This window comes from Salmo salar, chromosome 24 (genome assembly GCF_965601325.2).
Source record: "Salmo salar chromosome 24, fSalSal1, whole genome shotgun sequence".
Lineage (NCBI taxonomy): Eukaryota > Metazoa > Chordata > Actinopteri > Salmoniformes > Salmonidae > Salmo > Salmo salar.
The window spans coordinates 42,893,794-42,906,650 of NC_138314.1; the positions used below are offsets into that span (position 1 = coordinate 42,893,794).

Sequence of the window (12,857 nt, forward strand, 5' to 3'; positions counted from 1 at the left end):
AGGTCTAGAGGGTGGTGCTGGTAGACTGTCTGATGGAAGACAGGAGGTCTAGAGGGTGGTGCTGGTAGACTGTCTGATGGAAGACAGGAGGTCTACAAGGTGGTGCTGGTAGACTGTCTGATGGAAGACAGGAGGTCTACAGGGTGGTGCTGGTACACTGTCTGATGGAAGACAGGAGGTCTAGAGGGTGGTGCTGGTAGACAGTCTGATGGAAGACAGGAGGTCTAGAGGGTGGTGCTGGTAGACTGTCTGATGGAAGACAGGAGGTCTACAGGGTGGTGGTAGACTGTCTGATGGAAGACAGGAGGTCTACAGGGTGGTGCTGGTAGACTGTCTGATTGAAGACAGGAGGTCTAGAGGGTGGTGCTGGTAGACTGTCTGATGGAAGACAGGAGGTCTACAGGGTGGTGGTGGTAGACTGTCTGATGGAAGACAGGAGGTCTAGAGGGTGGTGCTGGTAGACTGTCTGATGGAAGACAGGAGGTCTACAGGGTGGTGCTGGTAGACTGTCTGATGGAAGACAGGAGGTCTGGATGGTGGTGGTAGACTGTCTGATGGAAGACAGGAGGTCTAGAGGATGGTGGTAGACTGTCTGATGGAAGATAGGAGGTCTACAAGGTGGTGCTGGTAGACTGTCTGATGGGAGACAGGAGGTCTACAGGGTGGTGCTGGTAGACTGTCTGATGGAAGACAGGAGGTCTACAGGGTGGTGGTAGACTGTCTGATGGAAGACAGGAGGTCTACAGGGTGGTGCTGGTAGACTGTCTGATGGAAGACAGGAGGTCTGGATGGTAGTGGTAGACTGTCTGATGGAAGACAGGCGGTCTACAAGGTGGTGCTGGTAGACTGTCTGATGGAAGACAGGAGGTCTAGAGGGTGCTGGTAGACTGTCTGATGGAAGACAGGAGGTCTAGAGGGTGGTGGTAGACTGTCTGGTGGAAGACAGGAGGTCTACAGGGTGGTGGTAGACTGTCTGATGGAAGACAGGAGGTCTAGAGGGTGGTGCTGGTAGACTGTCTGATGGAAGACAGGAGGTCTACAGGGTGGTGGTAGACTGTCTGATGGAAGACAGGAGGTCTACAGGGTGCTGATAGACTGTCTGATGGAAGACAGGAGGTCTAGAGGGTGGTGGTAGACTGTCTGATGGAAGACAGGCGGTCTACAAGGTGGTGCTGGTAGACTGTCTGATGGAAGACAGGAGGTCTAGAGGGTGGTGCTGGTAGACAGTCTGATGGAAGACAGGAGGTCTACAGGGTGCTGCTGGTAGACTGTCTGATGGAAGACAGGAGGTCTAGAGGATGGTGGTAGACTGTCTGATGGAAGACAGGAGGTCTAGAGGGTGGTGGTAGACTGTCTGATGGAAGACAGGAGGTCTACAGGTTGATGGTGCTGGTAGACTGTCTGATGGAAGACAGGAGGTCTACAGGGTGGTGCTGGTAGACTGTCTGATGGAAGACAGGAGGTCTACAGGGTGGTGCTGGTAGACTGTCTGATGGAAGACAGGAGGTCTAGAGGATGGTGCTGATAGACTGTCTGATGAAGACAGGAGGTCTAGAGGGTGGTGGTGGTAGACTGTCTGATGGAAGACAGGAGGTCTAGAGGATGGTGCTGATAGACTGTCTGATGGAAGACAGGAGGTCTAGAGGGTGGTGGTGGTAGACTGTCTGATGGAAGACAGGAGTTCTAGAGGGTGGTGCTGGTAGACTGTCTGATGGAAGACAGGAGGTCTAGAGGATGGTGCTGATAGACTGTCTGATGATGGAGACAGGAGGTCTAGAGGGTGGTGCTGGTAGACTGTCTGATGGAAGACAGGAGGTCTAGAGGGTGGTGCTGGTAGACTGTCTGATGATGGAGACAGGAGGTCTAGAGGGTGGTGCTGGTAGACTGTCTGATGGAAGACAGGAGGTCTAGAGGATGGTGCTGATAGACTGTCTGATGGAAGACAGGAGGTCTAGAGGCTGGTGCTGGTAGACTGTCTGATGGAGACAGGAGGTCTAGAGGCTGGTGCTGGTAGACTGTCTGATGGAGACAGGAGGTCTAGAGGATGGTGCTGGTAGACTGTCTGATGGAAGACAGGTCTAGAGGGTGGTGATGCTGGTAAACTGTCTGATGGAAGACAGGAGCTCTACAGGGTGGTGGTGGTAGACTGTCTGATGGAAGACAGGAGGTCTACAGGGTGGTGGTAGACTGTCTGATGGAAGACAGGAGGTCTACAGGGTGGTGGTAGACTGTCTGATGGAAGACAGGAGGTCTACAGGGTGGTGGTAGACTGTCTGATTGAAGACAGGAGGTCTACAGGGTGGTGGTAGACTGTCTGATGGAAGACAGGAGGTCTACAGGGTGGTGCTGGTAGACTGTCTGATGGAAGACAGGAGGTCTACAGGGTGCTGGTAGACTGTCTGATGGAAGACAGGAGGTCTAGAGGGTCATGCAGGTAGACTGTTGGTATACACAGATTTGTGAGGAGGGCAGATAGACTTACGAAACCATTGTTGCTCTGAGGTAAGATGATGGTCTTCTCCAAGCTGCTGAGGACGATCTTCCACAGATCCTTCAGTACTCTCTTCAGAACCGTCTTCTCACAGGTGTCAGCAAACAGACTCAGACTGGGGTTATAGGGAAAAGAGAGACACAGAAACACTGAGCCCCACTCTAACCTCTTTCCCCAGTTACAGACAGTAGCATGTTTTACACAATATCAGAGACCAGAACCAACTCCCTTGTGTGCAAGCTTGCTCTGTCACAAGATACTACTTGATCCAACATGGTCTCAGTGTGAAACTCTCACACACAAGTCTACCATCCAAAATAGCATTGCCTAGGAAACTGCATCTTTTTTTGCTGCCCATATGGCAACTGTATGAATGTACAGTACAAGCCCATCTCTGCACCAAAATGGCGTCCGACCATGTGTTAGCCTCACTCACTTTCCATCCAGGAAGTCCATGAGAGGCCGCAGCATGTTGTCAGCGTCGGCCTCGGCCGTCTGGCGGTTAGGATGACCTGTGATCTGGTACAGGATCTCAGCCATCTGATGCATGCAGACAGTCAGACGTGCCTGGAAGCTATAGAGAAGGACGCAGTCAGATACAGAACTACAATACCACAACGCTACTACAGATACACTGCTACAGCCATCTATACGCATGCAGCCAGTAAGACGGACCTGGAAGCTACAACAGAAGGTTACAGGTGACAGTCTGTCAGACACAGAACTACTGACTCAGGGGATTTGAAAGGTACACTATAAGCAACATGGTGAAACTTCCACCTAACTTATCAGAGGGCAATGTGGATCTATTACCAAAGAGATCTGTCAGATTCTCTCAGATCTCCACAAGGGCCTGTGGAGTAGGTTCTAGAGGTCCATTTAGAATAGGATCTACTACTGACCCTGAGGTACCTGTGTGGATGGGACACGATTGATTGGACAGGGTGGATGAGAGCGCAGAGGGGGGTTGTGGGTGTTTCTGATTTGCTCACCTCTTGCCAAACATGGAGCTCAGGTTGTCCAGGACAGTGGTCAGTTTGACCTGCAGGTCATTCAAGATGTCCGCTGCCTCGGAGTCCAGCTTGAGAGAGAGCGACATAGAGAGGAGAGAAAGAGAAAAAGAGATGGTAGAAAGAGAGAGGAGAGACAGAGGGAGAGAGAGACACACAGAGAGAGAGAGAGAGACAAACAGAGAGCAAGAGACACAGAGAACGAGAGAGAGAGACAGAGAGAGACAGAGAGAGACACAGAGAGCGAGAGAGACAAACAGAGACAGACACAGAGACACAGAGAGAGAGACAGACACAGAGAGAGAGAGACACAGAGAGAGAGAGACACAGAGAGAGAGAGACACAGAGAGAGAGAGACACAGAGAGAGAGAGACACAGACAGACAGACAGACAGACGGACAGACAGACAGACAGACAGACAGACAGACAGACAGACAGACAGACAGACAGACAGACAGACAGACAGACAGACAGACAGACAGACAGACAGACAGACAGACAGACAGAGGGGGGAGAGATAAAGAGGGAGAGAGTATGAGAGAGAGAGAGAAGTCATGCAGAAGAACAGCTCCTGACTTGTTATAACTTTTTGGTTGTTAAGAGCGAGATTGACACGACTAAATTAGCAAAAAATGTATAGGTAATCAAATTGTACAACTGAAGATCAACACAGGAGGAAAAGATTGGTCTTTTAACTCACTCTCTGTCAATCTTCATCGTGGTAGCTAGCCAAATTCAAATCTGTCAGCTAGCTTACCGTCTAGCTCTAACCGTTTACTGGTGGTAACCATAGCAACATGGCCACTGAGGCAGCGCTAGCAGCGACAGCAACGGCAGAGACAGAGATTTTCGCCGTTGTTTTTTGAATACCCAGCAGAAATCAAATCAGAGAAGGGAAGAATCAACTTTAAACACAGAATTCTGAGGGAGAACCCAGAGACTTTGTTTGCCGACTGCTCACAAAATGGGACTGTTACAAACCTGTTATTTTACACAGACCACACTACTGCCTGGCATACAGCTGTAACCAGGCATTTCAGCTATATCACAAAGAAAGGCATCTGCAAGTGAAGGCAAATCCACATTTTTGAGGACAGCGATAAGGACCAGGAAAACAGGTTTCTGACGGTAAACATGTATCAGAACGGCACTATCATGGTCCAGGGCAGTGAGGCTGCACTCAGCTCTGTTGTGCAGGACTTCCCCCACCCTAACGAAGATAGCGGAAAGCAAAAAAGACAAGGACAGCACCCCGACCTCTCCCCTCACCTCAGGCACCCCAACAGCAGGGCTATCCTCCCCCCTGCCTGCCTACAACCACCAGAGCCAAGACCACACTACCATCAGCCTGCTGAGAGACAGGCTGGCTCTGTTAGAAGTATGGGTTACTGAGCTGAAGGAGCAGCCCCCCAGCTACACCACCACCAGCCCAGACACAGAGCTTCTACAGGACCAGATCAACCAGTGCAGGACCCAGCTGAAGAACTGTGTCCAGGAGCTGAGAGAGAGCCTTACCACAGCGCTTGAGGAGGTAAAGGCCACCATGAGGAAAGAGCTAGTGCAGGTAAAGGAGGAGATGGCAAAGGAGTTGTCTGTCATCAAGAGGGTGCTACAGCACAGAGAACAGACTGTAGAGACACCCACCTGACCCACCTTTACCCACAATCCCCCCCCATACCGACAACACTTTACCCACACCCCCAGTCAACAAAGAGGCCCACATAGAGACACCTACTACAGAGAGAAGCTCTCTGCCCCCCCCCCCTGACACACCCCCACACACCCCTCCATGTACACAGGCCCTGTGTACTCCAGCCCCAGACTGTAAACGCACTAATCTGGTAAAACCCACTGAGGTGGCCATCCTCATTGACTCAAATGGGAAATTCATCCAAGAATATAAACTCTTCCCCCAACACAAGGTGTGCAAAATATGGTGCCCAAAAACACAGGATGCACTCCATATCCTGTCCCAGCCTGACTTTGGCACACCAGGCCACATCATTATTCACACCGGCACCAACAACCTGCGAGAGGAGCAGGAGAGAGTAGGCAGCCTGGTCAACAGAGTAGCAGAGAGGGCCTCTGAGTGGTTCCCCAACTCCCACATCACCATCTCCACTCTGCTGCCCCGCAAAGACTTTCATCCCCGTACCATTCAGAAAGTCAACGCTGACATCACCAGAGGGTGTGGCCTACTCCCGAACGTACACGTTGCTCACCACCCAACAATCACCCCAGAGCATCTGCACGACCACTCCCACCTGAGGAAGCAGACAGTAGGGATGTTTGCCAAGTCTCTAAAGGACGTGGCACTTGGTAGACAAACACCCCATGCCGCACTGGACAGAGGAGCACCCAGAGACCCCTACCATACCACTAAGGAGCCCCAGGCCCCTTCAACGCCACACCAGACCCAGTGCACCCCACAGGCCCCACCCACCCCCAGAGCATCACCACTTCCATCGGCTTAGCCAGACTGGACCGGGCCCAGCCTACTATCCCGCACCAGACCACCATCTCTACCAGACCAGAGAGGAAGCCCCAAGGCCCAGAACTGGCCCCCCTCCACTCCACAGGGCCCAACAGCAGGACCAGCGCAGCTATGCAGAGGTCATCAGAGGACAGGAGAACCCTGTAGGATTAAGTGAGATTAAACAGCTCCTCCAATACATCTGCACTAAACTGCACTAAACACACACGGACGCATACACACACACACACCACACACACACACACACCTATTGTACTAGAATTTACTTGTTCAATGAATAGGAATATTTATATATATATAAATATAACAGAATAAATGTTAGCTGATATCCTGTTTATCTCACTCTTAACAACTTATTAGTTAGTAGTTACTGTATTTCTGACTGCTATTCTTTCTTTTTGCAACATGAAATCCCTATCAGTTAGCATGTGGAACATTCAGGGCCTAAACTCGTCAACCTATCAGTTAGCATGTGGAACATTCAGGGTCTAAACTCATCAACCTATCAGTTAGCATGTGGAACATTCAGGGCCTAAACTCATCAACCTATCAGTTAGCATGTGGAACATTCAGGGCCTAAACTCATCAACCTTTGGTCTGAAGAGTTTAACACTGGAGTCCAACAAAAATCTTAAAGATGTTGACATCATCATTCTGCAGGAGACATGGTGTAAGGCTGACGTTGTCACTCACTGTCCCACAGGCTACAGAGAGGTCATTGTGCCATCACAGAAACACAGCTCTGTCAATAGAGGCAGAGACTCTGGAGGATTGATCATTTGGTACAAATCCGAACTACAAAATCTAATTGATCCCCTCAAAATTGGCAAATATCACATTTGGTTAAAACTAAAAAAAGAACTTGTACTGACAGAAAAATATGTGTTCCTTTGCGCAATATATATCCCCCCCTCAGAATCCCCATATTACTCAGAGGAGATCTTCCCCAGCCTTGAGGAAGAGACGTGCCATTTCCAGGCTCAGGGAAATGTGCTCCTCTGTGGGGACACAAATGCGCGCACAGAAACACTACCTGATCTAACGAGCACACGAGGGGACAGCTTTATTACAGGCCATACTGTTTCTAACAGTCTTAATCTCCCCCATAGAGACAACAGTGACAGCACCGTCAACAAAAACGGAAGGGATCTTTTGCAGCTCTGTAGAAGCCTGGGTCTGTACTTTGTCAATGGTAGGTTACGGGGGGACTCTTTGGGGAGATTCACCTACTTCTCACCTCTTGGCCACAGTACAGTAGACTATATGATCACAGACATGGACCCTTTCTCTCTCAGCTCATTCACTGTCAAGCCACTAACACCTCTGTCTGATCACAGCCAAATTACATTGTTTCTCAAAAGAACAGACATGGAAACAACCACACATTCACAGCCCAGTAAGCTGTACAACATCAGAAATTCATACAGATGGGCCCAAAACAGCACAGAAGATTACCAGAAAGCAACCTGGAACCAAAATATCCAAACACTCTTAGATAACTTTCTGGATACCACATTCACTCACAGTAAAGAAGGCATCAATCTAGCAGTACGAAACATCAACTATATATTCAGGCAAACGGCAAAAGAAGCACAATTGAAATTGATTAAAAAATAAATAAAAAAAATCACAGATGACAACTGGTTTGATGCAGATTGTAAAATTATAAGGAAAAAACTTAGAACACGATCCAACCAAAAGCACAGAGACCCAAATAATGGTGAATTACGCCTTCATTACTTTGAGACTTTAAACGTACACTCAGAACCAAAAAAGCACAGTACAACAGCAAGCAGCTGACACTAATTGAGGAGTCCATAAACACAAACAACTTTTGGCAAAATTGGAAAAAACTCAAAAAATCTAAACAAGAGGAATTAGCGATACAAAATGGTGACATATGGACAACCCATTTCAAAACACTCTACAACACCGTTCAAATTGACACAAACGCAGAACAACGCCAAATTCATGAGAAGTTGAATGGATTAGAAAAAGCTATAAAGGACAATCAAAATCCATTGGACTCCACAATTACTGACCAGGAGCTCTATAAGAAACTTCAGGCTCTCAAATTTAAAAAAGCATGCGGACCTGATGGCATCCTAAATGAGATGCTCAAAATCACTAGTGCAAAATTTCAGTTTAATTTGATCCTGAGTGTAGGTTATTTCCCTGACATCTGGAATCAAGGACTCATAACCCCAATCTTTAAGAACGGAGACAAATTTGACCCTAACAATTACAGAGGCATTTGTGTGAACAGTAACCTGGGGAAGGTTTTCTGTAGTATCATCAATGTAAGAGTTCTAAACTTCCTTAATAAGCACAATGTCTTGAGTAAAAGCCAAATTGGATTTATACCAAAACATCGCACAACTGATCATATTTACACCTTACACACCCTGATAGATAAACATGTCCACCAAAATAATACCAAAATATACGCTTGCTTTATCGACTTCCAAAAAGCATTTGATTCTATTTGGCATACAGGACTGTTCTACAAAGTTATTTAAAGTGGTGTAGGGGGTAAAACATATGACATAATTAAATCAATGTATACTGGCAATACGTGCAGCATTAAAATTGTTAGAAAATAACAGAATTCTTTAACCAGGGGCGGGGCCTTCGTCAGGGTTGCAATCTGAGCCCTGCACTCTTCAATATTTACATTAACGAATTGGCCACTATTCTGGAAAAATCCTCAGCCCCTGGTGTTAGTCTCCACAATTCAGAAGTTAAATGCCTACTCTTCGCAGATGACCTATGCCTGCTGCCACCCACAGCACATGGCCTACAGCAGAGCCTGGACCTGCTAGAGCAGTACTGCCAGACCTGGGCCCTGGCAGTAAACCCCAAAAAGACTAAAATAATGATTTTCTAGAGAAGATCCAGATCTCAGGGAATTAGACCAAAGTTCTCAATTGGTACAAAATATATAGAGTACTGTACACACTACAATTACTTAGGTTTAAAAATAAGCTCAACAGGACACCTTAATGAGGCAGTGAATGAACTGAGAGAGAAAGCACGCAGGGCATTCTACGCCATTAAAAAGCAAATTCAAATTGAAATATCTATTAAAATTTGGCTAAAACGAATTGAATATGTCATTGAACCAATTGCACTTTATGGCAGCGAGGTGTGGGGTCCACTTGCAAAACAAGATTTCATCAAATGGGACAAACACCCCATTGAAACCCTACATGCAGAGTTCTGTAAGATTCTCCTACATGTCCAGAGGAAAACTACAAACAATGCATGCAGGGCAGAATTAGGCCAATATCCACTAATAATAAAAACTAAAAAAAGAGCAATTAAGTTTTGGAAACATCTAAAATACAGTGACCCCCTCTCATATCATTACCAAGCCCTGCAATGCCAAGAGCTGAGCAAAGAAAAGAGTCCCCTATTCCAGCTGGTCCTGGGGCTGAGTTCACAAACCTGTTCTACTAACACACTGAAGCCTCAGGACCAGAACATCCAATCAATCAGAATAAACCAAATTACAACACAGTCAAAACAAAACTACATTGCTTATTGGGAAACACAAGCACAAACACTATGGCTAAATATTTGACCATGGTTACTGATCAAAACCTTAGAAAAACCTTGACAAAGTACAGGCTCAGTGAGCACAGCCTTGCCATTGAGAAGGGTAGACACAGGAAAACCTGGCTCCCTGTAGAGGAAAGGCTGTGCAACCACTGCACAACAGCAGAACCTGAGACATTTAGAGAGTGTCATTTTCCCAAATTTGAAACCCTTATTCAAGGTTTTAAAGACCTCTCTGTTGAGGATAGGCTACCCGTCCTGTTGGGGGAGGACGCAGAGAGCTGTGGGTTGGCAGCGCACTACATTGCTGCCTGCCATAAGTTGAGGGACAGTGTCTGACAGACCAATCAACCTGCACATGTACTCTACTGTATGGCTATTGTTATTGTTGAATGTATGGTTATTTTGACCCTTGGTTATTGTTGTTACTGTTGTCCCGTTGACCATTTTGATTCTCATTTGTATCTATTTTTATATTGTAAATATACAAAATAAGCTTTGGCAATATGTACATTGTTACGTCATGCCAATAAAGCGAATTGAATTGAATTGAAAGACAGACAGACAGAGATACAGAGAGACAGAGAGAGAGAGACAGAGAGAGAGAGAGAGAGAGAGACAGAGAGAGACAGACAGAGAGAGAGAGAGACAGAGATACAGAGAGACAGAGAGAGAGACCGAGAGAGAGAGAGAGAGAGAGAGAGAGAGAGACAGAGAGGGGGAGAGATAAAGAGGGAGAGAGTATGAGAGAGAGAGAAAGAGACAGACAGAGATACAGAGAGACAGAGAGAGAGACCGCGAGAGAGAGACAGAGATACAGAGAGAGAGAGAGAGAGAGAGAGAGAGAGAGAGAGAAACAGAGAGGGGGGAGAGATAAAGAGGGAGAGAGTATGAGAGAAAGAGAGAGACCGACAGAGAGACAGAGAGAGAGAGAGAGAGAGACAGACATAATGGCAGGTTAGTCATGCATTCCCTGTGTAGTTAGGGCTCGACTCACATCTTATACCTGTGCAGTGACTCAATATGTAAACGTTCCACTTACCTGCCATTGTAAATGACTTTCATTAGTAGTGACCTATTCTATCAGTGACACAATTCAACAAAAATATCCTTCCCACTTAGATGACTCAACACAGCTCTAAATGATACCCCTCTACACAATGCACACTTCAGCTGTTTATTTCCTTCTTACAGAAGGATGCCCCATATGTTCTGTATTAGTCTTGGTCCTGAGTGTAGTCGTTCATCAAGGGACCACAGCTCTCCACTTTACTCTAATGTTACATGGTAAAGCACACTGATTGAGCTCCGCAGGCTGGAAAACATCCACCAGCCTACTGATAACAACAACTCCTGACTTCTCATTCATTCTAGGGTTGGGCTCAATTCCAATTGAAGGCAGTCACTTTTTAAATAAATAGCTTCTCCGTTTTCAGTTTATCAAGAAGTCATTGAAAATAAATGCCTTTTTTTTCTATTATTGAATTGTATTTTCAGTGTACTTCCAGAATCGACTGCCTTAAATTTGAATTGACCTCAAACCTCATCCATTCACTGGTCCAGCCCTCCAATTGACCCGGTTTGGAATGGACCCTGCCCCCCCCCCCCCCGGGGAAAGGGAAAGGGCTGCTCTCGAGACATTATGTGACTCACCGCTGGAGACCAGGGTTCAATCCCAGAGTCGACCCTTCAGACATTCTCCCCTCTTTACCTCTTGTCATTTCTGATCTGTCTTAATAGAGGGTGGAAAGACCCTGCTCCTAACAGAATGTAGAGTAGTACACAGCACATACCAGTGGGCGACCTGTTATTATAGAGTACTGTAAGACAAGGGTTCTTAACTAGCCACGTCTACTCTAGACATTCAAGGTTTTCTCTCTGTGGTAGTCATAGCAGCAGTTAGAATCACTGTAATAGGAAAGGCACACAAAACATTCTAATCCAAAAGGTTTAATAGAATCGGCTTGTGGTTCACACCCAAGGTGCTAAGAAAACTATAGGTACAGTACTTTATTGTTAAAGATATCACTGCAAAAAGAGATTATTTTAACGTGAATTGCTAAAATCCACAAGTCTGGGTAGAGGTTTAAGCACGCACGCACACACACACAGGTTTAATAGAATCGGCTTGTGGTTCACACCCAAGGTGCTAAGAAAACTATAGGTACAGTACTTTATTGTTAAAGATATCACAGCAAAAAGAGATTATTTTAACGTGAATTGCTAAAATCCACAAGTCTGGGTAGAGGTTTAAGCACGCACGCACACACACACACACACACACACACACACACACACACACACACACACACACACACACACACACACACACACACCCCTTTGGGAAAACACTGAAGGAGAGCACTTTTCAACTGCAACACAAAACTCTAATACACACACTCATGTGTGTTTCTGCACTACTAAAGCTGTTAGACAGAGACTGGACCGTCTCAACCTGTCTGCCCTGGTCTCTACCAGTGGTGGAAAAAATACCCAATTGTCATACTTGAGTAAAAGTAAAGATACCTTAATAGAATATGACTCAAGTAAAAGTGAGAGTCACCCACTAAAATACTACTTGAGTAAAAGTCTAAAAGTATTTGGTTTTAAGATTGTGTTAATTTATTACAAAAGTAAAATGTAATTGCTAAAATATACTTAAGCATCAAAAGTAAAAGTGAAGTTATAAATCATTTTAAATTCTTTATGTTAAGCAAACCAGACGGCACCATTTTCTTTCTTTTTTAAGTCACGGATAGCCAGGGGCACACTCCAACACTCAGACATCATTTACAAACGAAGCACGTCTTTAGTGAGTAAACCAGATCAGAGGCAGTAGGGATGACCAGGGATGTTCTCTTGATAAGTGTGTGAATTGGACAATTTTCCTGACAAAATGTAACGAGTGCTTTTGGATGTCAGGGAAATGTATGGAGTAAAAAGTACATTATTTTCTTTAGGAATGTAGTGAAGTAAAAGTAAAAGTTGTTCAAATATGAATAGTAAATTAAAGTACAGATACCCAAAAAAACGACTTAAGTAAAAATACTTGAAAGTACTACTTATGTACTTTACACCACTGGTCTCTACCATAGCTTACCTTCTTCATGCCCACTGTGGGGTCAATCTATCCAGAGGGACAGAAAATGAAATAGAAAACAGAAAAGACGAGGGGGATAAGACAGTTGAGTGGGCTGAGGTTAGCAGAAACCACATGTTCACAATCATATTTTATGTGATTTACATTACACTATAAAGCACAATGTGTTCTCGTTTCTAATGGTTTGAGTTGCTAGGCAGAATA

The 12,857-nt window shown here is 45.9% G+C and overlaps 1 protein-coding gene across 1 annotated transcript in view; it reads right to left on the reverse strand.

Moving 5' to 3' along the window:
* LOC106585885 (protein unc-13 homolog B) overlaps positions 1-12,857 on the reverse strand; it is a 49,431-nt gene that overhangs the window by 4,984 nt on the left and 31,590 nt on the right. The window contains exons 8-10 of the mRNA XM_045706824.2: positions 3,484-3,572; positions 2,928-3,065; positions 2,483-2,606 (exon numbers count right to left, since the gene is read on the reverse strand). Of these exons, the coding sequence (XP_045562780.2) occupies positions 2,483-2,606; positions 2,928-3,065; positions 3,484-3,572 (351 nt within the window). The remainder of the gene's footprint in view (positions 1-2,482; positions 2,607-2,927; positions 3,066-3,483; positions 3,573-12,857) is intronic.